The sequence below is a fragment of the Hemitrygon akajei genome, chromosome 14, assembly GCF_048418815.1.
Source record: "Hemitrygon akajei chromosome 14, sHemAka1.3, whole genome shotgun sequence".
Classification (NCBI taxonomy): Eukaryota; Metazoa; Chordata; class Chondrichthyes; order Myliobatiformes; family Dasyatidae; genus Hemitrygon; species Hemitrygon akajei.
Window position 1 is genome coordinate 58,834,157 of NC_133137.1, and position 22,289 is coordinate 58,856,445.

Sequence of the window (22,289 nt, forward strand, 5' to 3'; positions counted from 1 at the left end):
AAAGAGAGGGGAAAAGCAGATCAGTAGACGAGAGTGACAGGAAGACAAGGAAAAATTCTTCAATGACATTTCACTAGACTGAGGTTTGTGAATCCACTGTTTAAATTATTTACATTCTGCAGTGGGTTGGATGGATGCTCTATGTGCCACGGGTGGCCCGATTTCCTTTTAATTCATTACTTAAAGAGCAAGGAATTCTCTGCCACAGGAAACAGTTGAGGCCGGTTCATTGGTTATATTTAAGAGGAAGTTAGATATGGCCCTTGTGGCTAAAGGGATCAGGTGGTATGGAGAGAAAGCAGGTACAGGGTTCTGAGTTGGATGATCAGCCATGATCATACTGAATGGCGGTGCAGGCTCGAAGGGCCGAATGGCCTACTCCTGCACCTATTTTCCATGTTTCTAACTTCTTACCAAAGGATCAGGTAAGATGTCCTTCATTTTAACAGACTCTCAGCAGCCTGGATATTTCACTATGGTAACAAGCTCAATGGAGTTGACTGGACATTCTACTTGTGACTATAGAGTGATCTTCAGTCTGTGAGTACTGGAGAGAGAGAGCAGCTTCCATCACATCCACTGAACACATATCCTGACTGGTGGCATCATGATCTGGTACGTAATTCAAATGCACAGGAATGTACGAATCTGCAGAGAGTAGATGTTGGGTAGTATCTATATGCCCCAAAAAGACCAAGTTGAGTTTATTGTTATATGCATAAGTACGTGTCTGCTCTGGGGTAATAGCAGTCCTACCTGCAGCAGCATCACAGGCACATAGTATCATATAAGCAGCAGTCACGAGTGAAGTGTAAATCAAATGCGATTTTTACAAGAAAAAACACAATTGGAACAAATAAGTCAATTTTAGTGCTTAGTGATTTCAATCATAGTGTTTCTAAACTCTTCAGATTAGGGTTGTATCGGTTGCTTCAAGGACTGAATAATTTAAGGGAAATATTTATTCTTGAACCTAATGGTGTTGGAATTCAGCCTTTGTACTTCCAGCCCAGTGGCTGCTTTGGGAAAGTGACATGGCCTGGATGATGGCAACATCTGTCATCAAAATAACCTCCTCCCTTCAGCCATTCAACCTGCACAACCCCAATCGCTACCTTTGTATGTCACACGATGAACGCGTCGCACTGCAATGGATTTTATTTGTTCTAATTGTGCTCTTTCTTATATAATTTTTAAATGAATTTTTGCTTTTCTTGTTAATGTCATGTCTCTAATTTTATGCCTGTGATGCTACTGCAAGGAAGTTTTTCACTGCATCAATGCATACAAGTACTTATGCACATAACAAGAACTCAACTTTGACTTTGACTTTGAGGTGATGAGAGAAGCCATGGGATGCTGGTGATCTGTCCACACATTCCCCAGCAATGGGCTGCAATGATCGTGTCAACTGGAATGTAGCCCTGAACGGCACGTCTCTGCAGCTCTCACCCCAGACTGTCCAAAACCAGGTCCTCAGAGGAAGTCTTTCCAATCCAAGCCATGGGATCATTCATTGCTGGCTCACAACACAGCTGTGTAATAAGTAATGCATCTCTACAACATGTACAATCTAATGGCCCTTTTTACTGCTCTTGTTCTTGGGAGCACATCCTGATCGATAATTGCAGTACCAGAGACCAGTGAAATCATTAACGACGCTGCACTTTGTTCACACAATTACTATGTTCAGCAAGTTACAAATAAATGGCTCTTCCCCACTTAGTCGGTGAAGATATTCCCCACCCTGGGGGAGGGGAAAGATGTCAGCATTCATGCTGTTGAACTCTTGAACTAAAGGGGATAATCTCACGAAACTTCATTTGCCCTGCCATTGAAATATTTCCACAACCAATGGACACACTTCCAAGGACTCTTCATCACATGTTCTCAATATTTATTTTGCTTATTTAGTTATGATTATTATTTCTTCTTTTTGTATTTTTATTGTCTTTACACTTGTATTAAACACCCCATTTGGGCAGTCTTTCATTGATTCTGGGATTATGGTTATTATTGTATAGATTTATTTATTGATAGACAGTGTGGAATAGTCTCTTCAGGACATGCAATCTCCTGATTTACTCCTAATCTGATCACGGGACAATTAACAATGACCAATTAGCCTACTGGTCAGTACGTCTTTAAACTATGGAAGGAAACTAGAGCACCCGGAGGAAATCCACATGGTCACGGGGAGAATGTATAGACTACCTAAAGGCAGTGGGGGGAATTCAACCTGGGTCACCTACACTATAAAACATTGTGCTAACCGCTACTGGTTATTTCTTCAGCGGTTTGAACGGGGCACGACTGCGCAAGTGCGTGGAGGTTGGCCAGTGAGAACAGCAGGAAGAGTTTAAATGCAAAGAAGCCTCCTGGATGGCCACATCTGCACCAGGTACGTTGAGCTGCAGTCCCTTAGGGATTGGGTTAGGGAACTGGAGATGCAGCTCAATGACCCTCATCTGGTCAGGGAGAGTGAGGAGGTGATAGAGAGGAGCTATAGGCAGATAGTCACACCGGGGCCTGGGGAGACAGACAAGTGGGTAACAGTCAGGAGAGGGAAGGACAAGAAACAGATGCTAGAGAGTACCCCAGTGGCTGTCCCCTTTAACAATAAGTACTCCTGTCTGAGTACTATTGGAGGGGACAGTCTACTTGGGGAAAGCAACAGTGGTCGCACCTCTGGCACAGAGTCTGGCCCTGTGACTCAGAAGGGTAGGGAAAGGAAGAGGATGGAAGTGGTGATAGGGGACTCTATAAGTTAAGGGGTCAGACAGGCGATTCTGTGGATGTAGGAAAGAAACGCGGATGGTAGTTCGCCTCCCAGGTGCCGGGGTCCAGGATGTTTCCTATCGCTTGAATGATATATTGAAGTGGGAAGGAGAACAGCCAGAGGTCGTGGTACATATTGGTAACAATGACATAGGTAGGAAAAGGGCGGAGGTCCTGAAAACTGATTACAGGGAGTTAGGAAGGAAGTTGAGAAGCTGGACCTCAAAGGTAGTAATCTCAGGATAATGTGTGGCTAAGGGTTTGGAGCAGTGGGCAGGGACTCAGATTTCTAGATCTTTGGGACCTCTTCTGGGGCAGGTATGACCTATACAAAAAGGACGGGTTGCACTTGAATCTGAGGGGGCCAATATGCTGGCAGGGAGGTTTGCAAAGGTTATTGGGGAAAGTTTAAACTAAAATTGCTGGGGGGTGGGAACGAACTGAAGTGACGAAGGAAAGGCAGGTTTGCTCACAAATAGAGAAAGCTTGCAGACAGTGCGAAAGGGAGGATAGGCAGGTGATAAAGAAGGGATGCACTCAGACGATGGTTTGAGATGTGCCTATTTTAATGCGAGGAGTATTATGAATAAAGTGGATGACCTTAGAGCGTGGATCAGCACTTGGAGTTATGATGTTGTGGCCTTTACAGAGACTTGAATGGTGCATGGCCAGGCTATAGGTGTTTCAGAAAGGACAGGGAGGGAGTCAAAAGAGGTGGGGGCATGGCACTGTTGATTAGAGATAATCTCACTGCTGCTGAATAGGGCAAAGTCATGGAAGGGTTGTCTATAGAGTCTCTGTAGGTGGAAGTTACGAATAGGAAGGGGTCAATAATTCTACTGGGTGTTTTTTATAGGCCGCCCAATAGTAACAGGGATATTGAGGAGCAGATAGGGAGACAGATTTTGGAAAGGAATAATAATAACAGGGTTGTCGTGCTGGGACATTTTAATTTCCCAAATATTGATTGGCGTCTCCCTATAGTGAGGGGTTTAGATGGGGTGGAGTTTGTTAGGTGTGTTCAGGAAGGTTTCCTGACACAATATGTAGATAAGCCTACAAGAGGAAAGGCTGTACTTGATCTGGTATAGGGAAATGAAACTGGTCAGATGTCAGGTCTCTCAGTGGGACAGCATTTTGTAGATAGTGATCACAATTCTATCTCCTTTACCATAGCATTGGAGAGGGATAGGAATAGACAAGTTAGAAAAGCGTTTAATTGGAGTAAGGGGAAATATGAGGCTATCAGGCAGGAACTTGGAAGCATAAATTGGGAACAGATGTTCTCAGGGAAATGTACGGCAGAAATGTGGCAAATGTTCAGGGGATATTTGTGTGACATTCTGCATAGGTATGTTCCATTGAGACAGGGGAAGGATGGTAAGATACATGAACCAAGGTGTTCAAAGGCTTTTGAAAATCTAGTCAAGAAGAAAAGAAAAGCTTATGAAAGATTCAAAATCTAGCTGATGATAGAGATCTAGAAGATTATAAGGCTAGCAGGATCCTTAAGAATGAAATTAGGAGAGCCAGAAGGGGCCATGAGAAGGCCTTGGCGGACAGGATTTTGGAAAACCCCAAGGCATTCTACAAGTATGTGAAGAGCAAGAGGATAAGATGTGAGAGAGTAGGACCTATCAAATGTGACAGTGGGAAAGTGTGTATGGAACCAAAGGAGATGACAGAGGTACTTAATGAATACTTTGCTTCAGTATTCACTATGGAAAAGGATCTTGGCAATTGTAGGGATGACTTGCAGCGGACTGAAAAGCTTGAGCAAGTAGATATTAAGGAAGAGGATGTGCAGGAGCTTTTGGAAATCATCAAGTTGGATAAGTCACTGGGACCGGATGGGATGTACCCCAGTCTACTGTGGCAAGTGAGGGAGGAGATTGCTGAGCCTCTGGCGATGATCTTTGTATCATCAATGAGGACAGGAGAGATTCTGGACGATTGGAGGGTTGCGGTTGTTGTTCCCTTATTCAAGAAAAGGAGTAGGGATAGTCCAGGAAATTATAGACCAGTGAGTCTTACTTCAGTGTTTCGTAAGCTGATGGAGTAGATCCTGAGAGGCAGGATTTATGAACATTTGGAGAGGCATACTGTAATATGATTAGGAATAGACAGCATGGCTTTGTCAAAGGCAGGTCGTGCCTTATGAGCCTGATTGAATTTTTTGAGGATGTGACTAAACACATTAATAAAGGTAGCGCTGTAGATGTACTGTTTATGGATTTGCACAAGCCCAGTCTCATCTAGAGGACCAGGAATCATTCCTTGCAGCAACTGTTCAGCAGTTCATTGCAGACAATCGGACTCGGGTGTCTGCGATTTCCGCTGTCATGGCCGCTGTCCATGAACTCACTGCAGACAGCCAACACAACTCAGCAGCCTATGGCCACCTCAGCATCTCGCAGGCCCTCTGTTAAACCTGCCTTCAGACCCCCACAGACTCCCATGTCTAGACAATAACCAAGTATTCCACCAGCGAGCAGAGACTCCGGTGATCCTGATGGCTACAGGAATTTTATTACCCAATGCAAGCTGAAATTACAAGCCTAGCCTGGTCAGTTTGGTGATGATGTGTGAACACCGGTGAACATGGTCAATCACCCAGATGGTCCTCCACTCAGCCGGTTCAACGCCTTACGGGAGCAAAGATACTCTGCAGCCCAGTTGTTCAGGCATTTTGTTGCAGAGTTAAGGAGGGTTTTTACCTTCTGGTACGGGGTCAGGAGGCTGCCCACTGACTCCTGGATTTGGGCCAAGGCCAAGGGACGGTGACGGCCTGTGCAATCAAATTCCACCCACTTGCAGTAGAAATGGAATGGAATGAGAGATCGCTCATCACTGCCTTTCAGTGTGGACTGAACAACAGAAGATCACTGTCCATGATGAGCAGGATAGTCTGGATGATCTGATTAATCTGGCTATTTGAGTTGATGTCCGGGTAACAGAGTGGCGCAGGGAAAGAGTAACTCAATCTTCCTACCTGCCTTCTAATCACCGTCTTTCCTTGCCCTTGCCTTCTCACTCATCACCCAGCACCAGTCCACCGAGGAGCCTATGCAAGTGAGGTGTATGAGCCTGTCTCAGGAGAAATGACAGCGGCACAGGAGAACAGGTTCCTGCCTCTTTTGTGGTGATCCAGGATATTTCTGGGCACCATGTGTCAAAGAGGATACCCATCAGCAGGAAGGGGAATCCTGGCAGGTCAGTTCTTTCTTCAGTAATGCTCGCAGCTTCCTTGTCGTGGTGGGGGTCTCAAACCCATGAACCTAAAGCATTTATCAACTCTAGTGCAGCCGGCAATTTCATGGACATCTCTCTAGCTCAAAGATGGGGAGTTCCGACTGGGGAATTGAATGAAAAGATCAATGTCAAGGCCCTGGACAGCTGACCTCTGGGCAGGCGCCAGATTCACCTTTCCAGCGAACCCCTCACACTTGGGCTCAAAAGCAACTGTAGTGAAGAACTCTCCTTCTATCTGATTGATTCGCCTGAACTGCCACCGGTGCTTGGTCTCCCCTGGTTATCCCGACATAACCCACAGATCGATTGGTCTCTGAAGGTACTCCAAGAGTGGGGACCGGCATGTCTGTCTACCTGTCTGGGTCCAGCTCAAGCTCCGTTCAATGAACCCCCTCCTTTGTCAGCTAAGACTCAGGACCTGTCTGGAATTCTGGCTGAATATGCTGATCTCCCTGAGGTCTTCAGTAAAATGATGGCCACCTCCTTGCCCCCACATCGGCCACCATACAATTGTGCCATAGACCTCCTACCTGGCACTTTTCCTCCCTGGGGCCGGCTCTTTTCCCTCTCTCGTCCTGAAATGGTGGCCATGGAGGAATACATCAAAGAGGCATTGGTCATGGAGTTTATCCGTCCGTCAACCTCGCCGGACCAGGCTTCATTTTTGTGAGCAAGTAAGATGGCAAGTTCTGTCCCTGAATTGATTATCGGCCCCTGAACAACATCACTGTGAAGAACCACGATTCTCCTCTCTATCTGGCGTCTGCATTCAAACATTTCCAGAAAGCAACCATATTTTCCAAAATTGCTCAGTGCAATGCTTACAGTCTGGTTTGTATGAGAGAAGGGGATGTGGAAGACAGCTTTCAACACCTCTTATGGCTACTTTACCTTGTGATGCCCTTTGGCCTCGCCCATGCCCCCCCCCCCCCCCGCCGCTGTTTTCCAGGCTTAGTTAACGATATACTCAGGGACCTGTTAAACCAGTTTCTTTTTGTGTATTTAGTTGTGTATCTATTCCCACTCTCATCAGCAGTACGTCCAGCACGTCCGCAGAATTATCAAACGACTCCTCGAAAATAACCTGCACGCCAAGCCTGAGAAATGTGAGTTCCATAAAGAGCAGGTGTCATTTTTGGGCTATATACTTACCCCATCCAGTGTTCAAATAGACCCTAGTAAAGTTCAGAAGACAAATAGATAATAGCGCAATAAACTTTTCACAGAATTTACTTCGAGGCTTAAGAAAATCTGCCCAACAGAGCTCAATAGTAAAAATATAACAAAGGCAATAAACACTTTCGTTACCCATATTAAAGTTTTCTTTTAGCATAATCTCTTGATCTGAAACCGATATGGAAAATATACAAAAAAAAGAGCTGAAATTACATATTTTAGAAAACACTGTGTACACTCGAACACACTTAGACTAACACTAACTAGGACAGAAGGAGGAAGAGGGATAACATAAATGTAAAAATTTACACAACAGCCAGATAAAACTTCTAAGGATAGAGTCTCATCAATGAAAACAGGATTCAGCAATCCACATGAGCATATGCAATTCTGATAAATACACACCACTAAACTTAAATGAAAGCACACCCCAGAAAAAGATAGGAATTATCACTATAGGGGAAAAAGTTAACCAGGTGAAGAGCATGATCCCCCATGGAAGACATCCCTATGATCTGAGCTGACTACATGTCAACAAGGAATCGTTGAACACCTGGCGAGGAGTTGGAGGCCTCTTCCCAGATGTGGAAGGGTTCCTTGTGGCAAAACAGGACCAGGTGATTAACACAAAAAATTACCAAGAATATCTAAAAAAGACCAACAAATTCAAGAAGATAAATGCAGAAAATGCAAAGAGAAACTGGAAACAGTCCAACACATTACAGGATCCGGCAGCAGTTTAACTCAGTCTGATTACTTACACAGGCACAATCAAGTGGCAAACATCATTCACCAAAGTGTAGCTTTAAAATGCAAACTCATAAAAGAAACCATACCTTACTGTTAATACAAGCCTTATCCAGTTTTAGAGAAGAGTGCTACAAATTATATTATGACTGATCAATTATTACAGATAGGACACTCCATAATATCTGCCCAGATATAATAAACAAGCAAGAACAACTTACTTGATAGATATAGCCATTCCAAACACACTTAACCTACAAAAATCAATATGTGAAAATCACCAGAAATATGCTGAATGAAAAGAGAAAATTGAAAGACTATGGAACATGAACAGGCTATACATTGTCCCAATAATAATATCTGCAACTGGTATCATCCCAAAGGCACTACACAACAGCATTAAATAATTAGGGCCACACAGCAATATTGATGTAAATCTTCAGGAAGCCACAATACTAAACACCACTAGAATAATGTGAAAACTAACAATTGACAAATGGGTGTGCTTGGCTTTGCTCGTACCTCAGGTTTTGAGCTGAGAAAGAATTGGGACCAGTGAAAAGTGCATTGCAGTTATCTAGTCTATTTAATATAAAGGTGTGAATTAGTTTTTCAGAATCATAGTCACAAAAAAGGACATACTTTTGCAATATATCTTAAGTGTAGAAATGCTGCCAAGGTCACTTTCTTTATGTGGGATTTAAAACCTTATCCCTATGGTCACTCTGTCTTTATGCCATCAGTCATTGTCCTTCCCCACTTTCCTTGCATATTGACAAGCTGAATTTGGCTCCTTTTCAGTTCTGGTGAAGGCATTTCTGACCCAAAACATTCATATTGTTTCTCTTCCCACACGTGTTGTCTGACCTGCTGAGGGTTTCCAGCATTTTGTGTTTTTGAGTTGAAGGGGGAAAGCTGCCTTTAACAGTCAGAGAAACATTGAAAACGTACAGCACAATACAGGTCCTTCGGTCCACAATGCTGTGCTGAACATGTCCCTACCTTAGAACTACCTAGGATTACCGATAGCCCTCTATTTTTAAGCTCCATGTACCTGTCTAGGAGTCTCTTAAAAGACCCTATCGTATCCGCCTCCACCACAGTCGCCAGCAGCCCATTCCACACACTCACCACTCTCTGCATAAAAAACTTACCCCAATATCTCCTCTGTACCTACTTCCACACACCTTAAAACTGTGACCTCTTTGTTAGCCATTTCAACCCTGGGAATAAGCCTCTGACTATCCACACGATCATTGCCTTTCATCATCTTATATACCTCTATCAGGTCATCTCTCATCCTTCGCCACTCTAAGGAGAAAAGGCCAAGTTCACTCAACCTATTCTTGTAAGGCATGCTCCCTGATCCAGGCAACATCCTTGTAAATCTCCTTTTCTATAGTTTCCACATCCTTCCTGTAGTGAGGCAACCAGAACTGAGCACAGTACTCCAAGTGGGGTCTGACCAGGGTTCTTCCTCATTACAGGCAGAATGTGGAAACTATAGAAAGGGTGTAGAGGAGAAAGTCAGAACTTAAAAGAGCTTTTAAGAGTCTTGAAATTTTACCTCAAATTCCTATTCCCTCCACAATCTGATTTTCCACACCAGGCGATTTGAGGACTTCAACAAATTCAGTGTCTTACCAGCTCGAGCAGGTTCATCAGGAGCTGAGTATGATGACGGATGATGTTATAAGCCTGACAGCTCAAGTCCACAAACCTCTGGAACTGAGCCCCATTTTTTCCACCTTCTGTGATGAAGTGCTCCATTTCAGCAGTGAATATAAAGGGAACGCGATCCCTAGCCAAAAACGTGGACAAAATATGATTAATGGAATGTGAAAATCAAAACCTGCAGAATTCTGAAATATAGAAGTGAAAATGCTGGAAATATTTCCACGGCAGCATCTGTGGAAAGTGGAACAGTTAACATTTCATATTGAATACACTTGGCAGAGCTGAGAAAGTGAGGGCAAAAAAATTAGTTCTAAGAGATGGAAGGGATGATTTGAACAAGTGGAATATCTCCGACTGAGTGGGACAAGGATTGGCTTAGTGATAAGCTACTGAGGAAGCCATTTGTCTGATAGATTTATGGATTAATGAGAGAGTTGGAAGAAAAAGAGAGATAGAGGAAGAGAATTGGAGGGAGACAGGGAGAGAGAGAGCGAGACAGACAGACAGAGAAAGAGAGAAAGAAAACAGAGAGGGAGAAAACCAAAGGATATATGATTGCAGTAAATTTGAGTAGGTTTGTAGAAAATACCCAGTCCAACAGGAAGTGTGGAAAGTGAAAAGCTGAATTAATATTAATAAGATTCAGTACACTGTTTTAAGAATAGAAAGTAAGTATTACCCATTTACACTTAATGAAAGAGCTAATGTCTTTCATAGCATGTCAAAGTAGAGGTTTCAATGTGTGGTCACTATAGGAAACACAGAATCCAATCTGATTGCTCCCTGGTCTCTCTAAATGCAAAGTGTTAAGTGGCTTGATAATCTGTTTTGTGCTGAGGGTCAAGGGTTACCGGGAGACTTCTTCTGCACTGAATTCAATATTAACAACCTCATTGAAGCCTTACTTTATTATTTTGCTTGAGAGAGAGTTGTATTGTCAGTACAGTGCTGGCCCATCATAGAAAACATATTACTCAAGTCCCTCGGATGGTGTTTACAATCAGATTTGTCTTACTCAGGGTCTACGCTTATATCCACTGGGGAGATGAATTCATTGAAACATAAAAGATCCGGAGGGATCTTCACAGAGTGTTTCCCATTTTTGGAGATCTACAACTTGGAGTCAACGTTTAAAATAAAGGCTCATTCACTTAAGACTGAAATTTCGAAGGTCACGAGTCTCTGGAATTTTCTCCCTCAAAGGGTGGTTGAAGAAGAGTCACTGAACAGTTTTAAGACAGATTGACAGGTTTTTATTAAGCAGTTTCTGGAAATGTGACTGGGGTTAGGGCAGGCGCTTGGAGCTGAGTTTACAATTGCATAAAATAATGAATGGAATAAAAAAATATAAAAATTAAGTAACGCAAATGTTGACACTTGCAGCCTGCCCCCAGCACATCCTTGGCTGTGTTGGTTGTTGAAGAAAACAACACATTTCATTAACATGAGAAAATCTACAGATGCTCGAAGTCCAAAGCAACACACATAAAATGTAGGAGGAACTCAGCAGGTCAGGCAGTATCTATGGAAAAGTCCTGCTGAAGGGTCTTGGCCTGAAATGTTGACTGTTTATTCTTTTCCATAGATACTGTCTGGCCTGCTGAGTTCCTCCAGTGTTTTGTGTGCATGACACACTTCATTCCATGCTTCGATATGCATGTGATAATAAATCTGTATCTAAATCTGAATGGAGGAACAATCTTAAGGGGCAGAAGCAGCCCACTCCATTCCTGATTTGCAGCTTCAGGTTGTGGAAGTTGTAAATGCAGATCAGACCATCTGGGGACTTTCAAGTGCATCACCCCAGCGTTAAGCAAGGCCTATCTGTCTCACTGCCACTTGAAATCCATGACCCATCCATTATACTAACCTCTTCATGTTTAAAATCATCTGAGCATGCCCCAAAAACTTCCCAAAGTCTATGTGGAACAGGTGGCCTGAGGTTTTCAGCATGATGTTATCATTATGACGATCACAGATACCCAGCACGAAAGTAGCCACACACCAGCCGGCACAGGAGCTGACGAAGTTTTCCATAGCCTAGTTAACAAAATATAAACAACAGTGATATAAAAAATGAAGCCAAGGAAATATAGCCAAATAACTCCCTGGTTAAAATCTCTTTCAATGCATAGAAATCTCTGATGCAAGGTTCATGGTTAACAATGTTTCGATCTGATGCAGACAGCTCCAACCAGGACATCAATTCCCTTCACTGCTCAACATGTTAAAAATAGCAAGAGTGGATATCTGAGCAGCATGAGAAATATTAGCCATCCAAGAGAAGTGTCATTAACTTTCATATCACTTGTAGTAATATGGGAAGGAACTTTGCAGAAGGGCAAAGAGGTGAGTTGCTCCTCTCAAGAGAGAATGTTTGAGTTAAAACTCACTTTCTTGTGTAGATCCTCAGTAGGGTTGTTTGCCTGGAACCATTTTGAAAGTGTGTCTTCCTTGAATGGCCCGGTAATGCCGTGTTGCATGTGGATCTTGGCGAGGGTTGTAGCACCAGGTATCATCTCCACCATCCCTGCAAGAAGTCACAAATCGTAAGTGAATTAACACCAAGATATTTTTCTAACTTTAATGTCCTCTAGGATACTATCACAAAATTCCCACTGCTGTCTAGAAGGAGTTTGTACGTTCTCCCCGTGACCACGTGGATTTCCTCCAGGTGCTCCGGTTCCCTTTCACAGTCCAAAGACATACCAGTTGGATAGATAGATGCTTCATTGATCCCAAAGGAAATTACAGTGTTACAGTAGCATTACAAGTGCACAGATATGCAAATATACAAATACAGGAAGTAAGAAAGAATAAAAAATAAGTTATCTTAAACAGTCTAACAGGACAGGGTCATCACTTCCCCATCTATAGGTTGACTCATTATAGACTTCATATAGCACTCTTTGGAGCAGCGCAGTTGTCCTAGTCTATTTCTAAAAGTGCTCCTCAGTTCAGCCAAGGTGGCATGCAGAGGGTGAGAAACATTGTCCATAATCGCTAGGATTTTTCATTAGATCCTTTGTCCTATCATAGCCTCTTGTGTGTCCAGTTTGACTCCTATAACAGTTTTTCTAATCAGTTGAATGAGCCTGTTGGCATCACCCGTGTTTATGCCATTGCCCCAGCACACCACTGCATAGAAGATTGTACAGGTGACAACAGCCTAGTAGAACATGTGTAGGAGAGGCCTACATACTCCAAAGTAACTCAGCCTCCTCAGGAAGTAAAGGCGACTCTGGCCCTTATTGTACACAGCCTCTGTGTTGGTGCTCCACTCAAGTCTGTCATCCAGGTGCATCCCCAGGTACTTGTAGGTCCTCACCACATCATGCCCTCATCATCAATAGTAACAGGGAGCAGTGCAGGCTTAGTCTTCCTAAAGTCCGTCACCATCTCCTTTGTCTTACTGATGTTGAGCTAGAGATGATTCACCTTGCACCATTTGACAAAGTCCTCCACCAGGGCCCTGTATTTATCCACCCATCCTCCACTTATACACTGATCTATTGCTGAGTCATCAGAGAATTTCTGCAGATGACATGCCTTGGTGTTGTATCTGAAGTCTGATTGCTCATTGTAAATTGTTCTACGATTAGGCTATGGTTAAATTGGGGGCTGCTGTGTGACACAGCTTGAAGGGCCGGAAGGGCCTGCTTCACACTGTATCTCAATAAATAAACAAGCAAATAGAAATGTTAGACAATAAAGTCATATATTTCCATCATTACTTATTTCATGTGCTCATTTATATTTGATTATTGAAGGATAAGTGATTCACTTTGGAAGATCAAATTTGAAAGCAGAATACAGGACTAATGGTATGATTCTTGGCTGTGTGGAGGAATGGAGGGGTCTTGGGGTCCATGTCTATAGATCCTTCAAAGTTGCCACACAAGTTGATAGGGCTGTTAAGAAGGCATATGCTGTGCTGGCCTCCATTAGTCTGAGGATTGAGTTCAAGAGCCGTGAAGTTTCAGTTCTGTACAGCTCTGGTTACACCACACTTGGAATATCATGTTCATTTCTGGTTGCCTCATTATAGGAAGGATGTGGAAGTTTTAGAGCGAGTGAAGAGATTTATCAGGATGCTGCTATGATTAGAGAGCATGTCTTATAAGGATAGTTTGATCAAGCTAGTGTTTTCCTCTTTGGAGTAAAGGAGGATGAGAGTTGACTTAAGAGAGGTGTACAAGATGATAAGAGGCATTGATCAAGTGGATAGCTGAACACCTTTTCCCCAGGGAAGAAGTTGCCAATACTAGGGAACATAATTTTTTAGGGCAATTGGAGGAAAGTACAGAGGGGATGACAGAGGTAAGTTTTTTACATAGAGAGTGATGGGTGCCTAGGAAGCCCTGACAATGGTTGTGGTAGAGGCAGATGTGTTAGGGGTATTTAAGAAACTCTGAGGGAGGCACATGTATGACAGAAAAATGGCGGGTTATGTAGGAGAGAAGGGTTAAAAGGTCGGCACAACTTTGTGTGCTGAAGGACCTGTACTGTGCTGTAGTGTTCTATGTTTTATGATAGCAATGCCAATAAATAGTGGCCTGTTTTCTATATATTCACGTTCTCTGTTATTTTCGACCACCAACACCTTTAGAGAAATGTCTTTCTATGTTTTGGAATACTATCATTTGTGAGTTCTTCTCAGTCACTAATCCTTAATATGTGCTTGCTGTTGTATCTCTGCCTGATGTTTGGCTCTACCCTCAGATAATATTTTGCAAACATTGAACACAAATGATCAAGGACCAATTTTGTCCACATTAGTTTCCTCAGGTATGTTGTTGTTAAAAGTTGGTACATATTCTCAGTTCCTAGCACCAAATACTGTCAAAAACTTCACAGCAGTGACTATTGATCTTTAAAAAAATATATGGTAGGCAAGAGAGTGATGTTGGGTTCAGTTCTGCCTTCTCTCTGTATGGAGTTTGGATGTTCTCCCAATGACCGTGTGGGCTTCCCTGAGATGTTCCCATTTCCTCCCATATCCTAATGAATCACAAGTTGGTAGGTTACTTTACCCCTAGTACAAAATTAGAATGTGATTGATAGCATGTGAGTGGAATTATATGGGATGAATTAAGGATTATTTTGAGAACCAGGCTAGATTGGTGGAATGGTCTTCTATTTTCATGAAGCATATAGTTTAATGAATATGATATAACCTCTTCGTCCTTGTAACTTGGAGGTTGTACACGGCATATACAGTAAATTAGTAGGAGGTACTGTACCACTGACCTCTCCCCCTTCCTGTTGATATGCATCTATAGATGATCATGCTCATGTTCAACCCCTCCTGGCACCAGATCCGGTCCATTAATTTCACTATCTGCAGAACCAGCATGTCCTGTCGGAGGTCATCTCCTGTCTGGGTAGAGGCAAAGATCCAAGAGAATTAGTTAAAAAAATCCCATTAGAAAATGAACCCCCGTCCCCCCTCCCCACTGCTGGATCATTCCCAGGAGAGTTGGTTGAAGTCTACATTAATGGCCACACAGGTGGAAAATAACAAAGGAAAGTGTTATAGGATGCAGGTATGACTTTTGCAGGAAATGCACACTGGATTTATAATGTTTAATCTTACATGAACGTTGACCTGCTGTTGAAGGATATGCCACTTTATAGCAAATGAGATACTATTAAAGACATGACATTGGACAACAGTCAGTGGAAATGCATAATATACAGGAAATATGTGCAAACAGAAGATTTTTAACAGTACTCGACATATTTTCCTTTCTAAGTCGCAAATCCATTGGATTTGCCTATGGAAAGTTACTCTGCTGTGCTGTCTGGCTGTGTTGTCTGGAGGTGTTGCAGTGTCACCTCTGGTAGGAGGACCTAATAACACAGAACACTGAACAATATAGCAGAGTATAGGCCCTTCAGCCCACAATGCTGTGCTGACGTATATAAGCCTACTCCATGATCAACCTAACCCTTCCCTCCTACACAGTCCATAACTCTTCATTTTTCCTACATCCATAAGCCTATCTAAGAATCTCTGAACTGTATCAGCCTCTTCCACCACCCTTGGCTGTGTGTTCCTGGTACCAGTGCTTTCTGTGTAAAGACCCTACCTCTGACATCTCCTCTAAACTTTCCTCCACTCAACTTAAAGAGATGCCCCCTTGTAGTGAGCATTGCCACCCTGGAAAGGCAAGGGTGCCGGCTTTCCACTTCATCTATGCCTCTCACAATCTTATGGCAAGTAACCTTTCTTTTTCTGCTGCTCCAAAGAGAAAAACTTTAGCTTGCTCAGCCTTTCCTCTAAGTCTAAGACACATTCTCTAACCCAGGCAGCATCCTGGTTAACATGGTGACAAGTTAACGTGGGCAGTTTTCACTTAAGTTGCATAAAAATATATTTGAAATATACAAAAGGAGAATTAACTGAAATTGAAATGTGCATTATGTTTTCATTGATCATTCATCGTCATTCATCAGGGACCATTGTCCCTGACAACGACACCTGCAAGACGAGCATCCAGCTGCAGCTCCTAAAAAACTGCGTTAGGGAACTGGGGCAGGAGCTGGTTGACCTCTGGATCATTCGGGAGAATGAGGAGTTTATAGGTAGTAGTTTCAGGGAGGTAGTTACGCCAAAGGAGCAGCGCACAGGTAATTGGGTTACCGTCAGGTGAGGGTAGGGGAAAGGGCAGGCAGAGCAGGGCTCCCCTGTGGCCATTCCCCTCAACAACAAGTCAATAAGTATATCGATTTGGATGCTGTTGGGGGGTGACTTACCTGGGACAAGCTGCGGCAGCCGGATCTCTGGCACTGAGTCTGGTTCTGCAGTGCAGAAGGGAGGGTGGAAGAAGAGGAGAGCGGTAGTGATAGGGGACTCAATAGTTAGAGGTACAGACAGGAGGTTCTGTGGTCGTGACAGAGACTCCCGGATGGTTTGTTGCCTCCCGGGTGCCAGGGTCAGGGATGTCTCTGATTGCATTCGCAGCCAGATGTCATGGTACACATCGGTACCAATGACGTAGGAAAAAAGAGTGAGAAGGTCCTGAAGAGTGAGTATAGAGAGCTTGGTAGGATGTTAAAAAGCAGGACCTCGAGGATGGTAATCTCAGGATTGCTACCTGTGCCACGTGCCAGTGAGGGTAAGAATAGGATGCTCTGGAGGATGAACACGAGGCTGAGGAACTGATGTAGGGGGCAGGGTTTCAGATTTCAGGATCACTGGGACAGGTAGGACCTGTACAAGACAGATGGACCAATATCCTTGCAGGGAGGTTTGTTAGTGCTATTGGGGGGGGGGGGGGGTTTAAACTAGATTTACAGGGGGATGGGAACCAGAGTACTAGAGTAGATAGTGGAGCGGGGGTGAAAAAAAATAATGTTAAAGGTTCATGCAAAGTCACAAATAGAAGGGTTGTGTGTGTTGGTAATAATCTTCTGAGGTGTGTCTATTCCAATGCGAGGAGTATGTGGGGAAGGCTGACGAGCTGAGGGCGTGGATTGACATGTGGAATTATGACATTGTAGCCATTAGTGAAACTTGGCTACAGGAGGGGCAGGACTGGCAGCTTAATGTTTCAGGGTTCTGATATTTCAGACGTGATAGAGGCAGAGGGATGAAGGGTTGGGTGGGGGGGGGGGGTGGCATTGCTAGTCAGGGAAAATGTTACAGCAGTCCTCAGGCAGGACAGATTAGAGGGCTTGTCTACCGAGACCATATGGGTGGAGCTGAGAAACAGGAGAGGTATGACCACATTAATGGGGTTCTATTATAGACTACCCAATAGTCAGCGAGAATTGGAGGAGCAAATCTGCAGAGAGATAGCAGACAACTGCAGGAAACATAAAGTTGTGATAGTAGGGGATTTTAATTTTCCACGTATTGATTGGGACTCCCATACTGTTAAAGGACTAGACGGGTTAGAGTTTGTGAAATGTGTTAAGGAAAGTTTTCTAAAGCAATATATAGAGGTACTGACTAGAGTGGATGCAATATTAGATCTATTAGAAAATGATTTAGGACAGGTGATGGAAGTGTGTGTAGGGGAACACTAGTTCCAGTGATCATAACACCATTAGTTTCAACTTGATCATGGTTAAAGATAGATCTGGTCCTCGGGTTGAGGTTCTAAACTGGAAAAAGGCCAAATTTGAAGAAATGAGAAAGGATCTAAAAAGCGTGGATTGGGACAGGCTGTTCTCTGGCAAGGATGTTGTTGGTAAGTGGGAGGCCTTCAAAGGAGAAATGTTGAGAATGCAGAGTTTGTATGTTCCTATCAGGATTAAAGGCAGAGTGAATAAGAATAAGGAACCTTGGTTCTCTAGGGATATTGGAACTCTGATAAAGAAGAAGAGAGAGATGTATGACATGTATAGGAAACAGGGAGCAAATAAGGTATTTGAGAAGTATAAAAAGTGCAAAAAAATACTTAAGAAAGAAAGGGCTAAAAGAAGACATGAGGTAGCATTGGCAGTCAAGGTGAAGGGTAATCCAAAGATCTTCTATAGGTATATTAGGAGCAAAAGGACAGTAAGGGATAAAATGGTCCTCTTGAAGATCAGAGTGGTCGGCTATGTATGGAACCAAAAGAAATGGGGGAGATCTTAAATGGGTTTTTTGCGTCTGTATTTACTAAGGAAACTGGCATGGAGTCAATGGAAATAAGGCAAACAAGTAGTGAGGTCATGGAACCTATACAGATTGAAGAGGAGGAGGTGCTTGCTATCTTGAGGCAAATCAGAGTAGATAAATCCCCAAGACCTGACAGGGTATTCCCTTGGACCTTGAAGGAGACTAGTATTGAAATTGCAGTGGCCCTAGCAGATATATTTAAAATATCAGTATCTACGGGTGAGGTGCCAGAGGACTGGAGGATAGCTCATGTTTTTCTGTTGTTTAAAAAAGGCTCTAAAAGTAATCCAGGAAATTATAGGCTGGTAAATTTGACATCGGTAGTAGGTAAATTATTGGAAGGAGTACTAAGAAATAGGATCTACAAGTATTTAGATAGACAGGGACTTATTAAGGAGAGTCAACATGGCTTTGTGCATGGAAGGTCATGTTTAACAAATCTATTAGAGTTTTTTGAGGCGGTTACAAGGAAAGTGGATGAAAGGAATGCAGTGGATGTTGTCTACATGGACTTCAGTAAGGCCTTTGACAAGGTCCCGCATGGGAGGTTAGTTAGGAAGATTCATTCGCTAGGTATACATGGTGAGGTAGTAAATTGGATTAGACATTGGCTCAATGGGAGAAGTCAGAGAGTGGTAGTGGAGGATTGCTTCTTTGAGTGGAGGCCTGAGACTAGTGGTGTGCCACAGGGATCGGTGCTGGGTCCATTGCTATTTGTCATCTATGTCAATGATCTAGATGATAATATGGTAAATTGGATCAGCAAATTTGCTGATGATACAAAGATTGTAGGTGTAGTGGACAGTGAGGAAGGTTTTCAAAGTTTGCAGAGAGATCTGGACCAGCTGGAAAAATGGGCTAAAAAATGGCAGATGGAGTTTAATACAGACAAGTGTGAGGTATTGCAATTTGGAAGGACAAACCAAGGTAGAACATACAAGGTAAATGGTAGGGCACTGAGGAGTGCAGTATAACAGAGGGATCTGGGAATACAGATACAAAATTCCCTAAAAGTAGCGTCACAGGTAGATAGGGTAGTAAAGAGAGCTTTTGGTCCATTGGCCTTTATAAATCAAAGTATCGAGTATAAGAGTTGGAAATGTTATGGTGAGGTTGTATAAGGGATTGGTGAGGCCGAATTTGGAGTATTGTGTGCAGTTTTGGTCACTGAATTACAGGAATGATATTAATAAGGTTGAAAGAGTGCAAAGGTTTACAAGGATGTTGCCAGGACTTGAGAAACTGAGTTACAGAGAAAGGTTGAATAGGTTAGGACTTTATTCCCTGGAGCGTAGAAGAATGAGTGGAGATTTGATAGAGTTATATAAAATTATGATGGGTATAGATAGAGTGAATGTAAGCAGGTTTTTTCCACTAGGGGAGAAAAAAACCAGAGGACATGGGTTAAGGGTGAAAGGCGAAAAGTTAAAAGGGAACATTGGGGGGGGGGGGTTTCTTCACACAGAGAGTGGTGGGAGTGTGAAATGAGCTGCCAAATGAAGTGGTAAATGCGGGCTCACTTTTAACATTTAAGAAAAACTTGAACAGGTACATGGATGAGAGGTGTATGGAGGGATATGGTCCAGGTGCAGGTCAGTGGGACTAGACAGAAAAATGGTTCGGCACCACCAAGAAGGGCCAAAAGGCCTGTTTCTGTGCTGTAATGTTCTATGTAATGTTCCCACAGATACCTAATCACATTTTATGCAGTTGTCAGCAACGTAGGAGATTTGTTTTCTTTTATATAAAAGTAATAGGCTGGATTTTTCTGGCAGAAACCAGTTTTTCATGTGGCATCACTGGTAATTTCCCTTGTACTGCCTGGGACTCTAGGCTTGCTACTGCTAAGAAATTCCAGGATATATTTTTTCCAGAGTTGTGCTTACTTTTGGTGTATGTGCTGTTGAATTTTTATTTCAAGTGAAGTAAGTTATTCAAGTAGTTCAGTTTCTTGCTAGCAGGCTTTGGCTGTGTCTGTCAATCACTGAATTGAACATTGTCATAAATATCAGAATGTTGGCTTCCATAATGAACTCACTTCCCTAAATGGATAAAACTTATTGTAGCTTCACAATAACTTGCATGGAAGAAATTCATACATCCTTCTCTGCAAGACAAAACTGTTATATGTTGTCTCTTCAAAACATATTGAACCTGGATTCCCTACACAGGGCACTGGAACTGGAAGACTAGCTTGGAGAACTTGAACCTTACGGGATCTTCAGTCCCCAATTGATTAACAAGGATTAAACCTTCTGAACTGATAGGAGCTAATCCTGTCATTTCTGTAAACTGTCCTCACCAGAAGAGCAAAGAGGAGTAGAAATGTACATGCCAACCCTTGAGTACATTAAACACAAAGATCAATTTGGAAGTTGGCATTTTAAAGAGAAAAGCAGATTAATTTACTCCATGCGCTTGTAAATTTGAACCTGTGGCCATATTTCCTAATGCATCAGGGGGAAGATAGTGGCACACACAGTTGCAGCAGCTTCTCTGGCTGCGACCAACAGTGAAGTTTCTTGCCCTGTTTCTATGATCAATAAACACTGCAGATCAGAAAGCGTACCAAAATCTGTAAAATACCCTGCTACCAGGACAGCAGGTTATTTACTGTTTACCTGTGCATGCATTTTATATTTTATTGACCTATTTATTGCAATAGTTTGGTTTATGTGTTATGTGTGATATATGTTTTGTGGGTGCACCGTGTTGTTTTGCTTGGTTGTATCTTGTCAAGGACAATAATTTGAACCTGAACTTGAACTTAAAACAGAGTGCACAACCACTTGTTAATTCCAAATTTAACACCAGACTTCTAATTAAGGGGTTTCCAACTCACCCGTGGAACAGCATAGACTGGACTGCTGCTGGTCTAATTCTGACTAAAGGTGAGCATTCAAATTAATTCTGTTCATTTAAATTCAGAGCATGTACTGTGTGCAACAGCCTATAAAATGAAAGTCATTGCATTTCCAATCAGCCATTTCAAACATCTCTTCAAATTCTGTTTTGGTGCTTTATTTCTTCACTTATTTCTCTTTCCTCTGTTGCAGTCTATGTAGCATTTGCCATTTTCTCACCCTTCTCTCACTTAACTCTAAACTTCTTCCACCTATTTATAGATGCTTCCTCACTTCTTTATCCTTCGCTCGTTCTTCACCTTCCACGCACTGCGACTTTAACTTTCTCCAACCTACCCTCTAATTTTGTTCCACTTTCTCACCCTTCCCTTTTCACTCCAGATGTTCTACTCTTCTCTTTCTCTTTCCTCATGGCTTGCTCTTCCATAGCATTATTTTTAACCTGTCAGCCTCTTCTTTTCACTTGTTTTGTAATATCCCATCCCTTGCTTCATTTTTGCACAACCCTTCTCTCCATTGTGACACATTGCTTATTGTTCCTCCAAATTGCATTGTCCTTGTTTTTTTGTGAAAATATAATACAAAGCGATCTCTCCAGAGATAACAGTGTACTTGTAATGCCAACTGTTTTACAGCAAGTGGATCAGATGCTGCAAATTCAGCTGCTTGATGTTTGTATTGAACAGTGTCACGATTACTCATTCTAAGAAATCCAATCTGAAACCTTTATCATATTTTAAAATATGTTGATGTTTGACCAATATATGAAAAAAACTTTGCTCAATGTACCAGCAGTAAACAGTTGACAGAAAGACATTGCTATAATTTCACAAATAATTATCACTCAATTATTGATAAAGTATATATTTCAAATTTGTCATAACTAAAACTCAACAAATATCAATCATGTCCTACCTTAAATATCACATTGACATTTTTCCCCAAAGTGTTGGCATTGATGAAAGATACTTTCAAAGGAACAGCATTTGATGTGAAATAGGAACAAGCCTTTTTGAAAACAGAAACACATAAAAAATAAGCATTTTATATAAAGTCTGCTGCAGATAAACTTTTGTGGTATCATTTGGGAGTGTAAAATGGAGTGACTTTTGGACTGTTTTACCAAGTAGCCAACAAAAATATTTGGGCTGAATTACAGTAATTAAATCAGTATTTAGACCTCT

At 42.4% G+C, this 22,289-nt stretch overlaps 1 protein-coding gene across 5 annotated transcripts in view; it reads right to left on the minus strand.

Moving 5' to 3' along the window:
- LOC140738611 (phosphatidylinositol 3-kinase C2 domain-containing subunit gamma-like) overlaps positions 1–22,289 on the minus strand; it is a 261,872-nt gene that overhangs the window by 72,973 nt on the left and 166,610 nt on the right. For all 5 annotated transcript variants that reach the window (XM_073066155.1, XM_073066156.1, XM_073066158.1 and 2 more), the window contains 5 exons: positions 22,021–22,113; positions 14,881–15,010; positions 12,024–12,160; positions 11,501–11,670; positions 9,598–9,754 (listed from right to left, as the gene is read on the minus strand). In XM_073066155.1, coding sequence (XP_072922256.1) covers positions 9,598–9,754; positions 11,501–11,670; positions 12,024–12,160; positions 14,881–15,010; positions 22,021–22,113 — 687 coding nt within the window. The remainder of the gene's footprint in view (positions 1–9,597; positions 9,755–11,500; positions 11,671–12,023; positions 12,161–14,880; positions 15,011–22,020; positions 22,114–22,289) is intronic.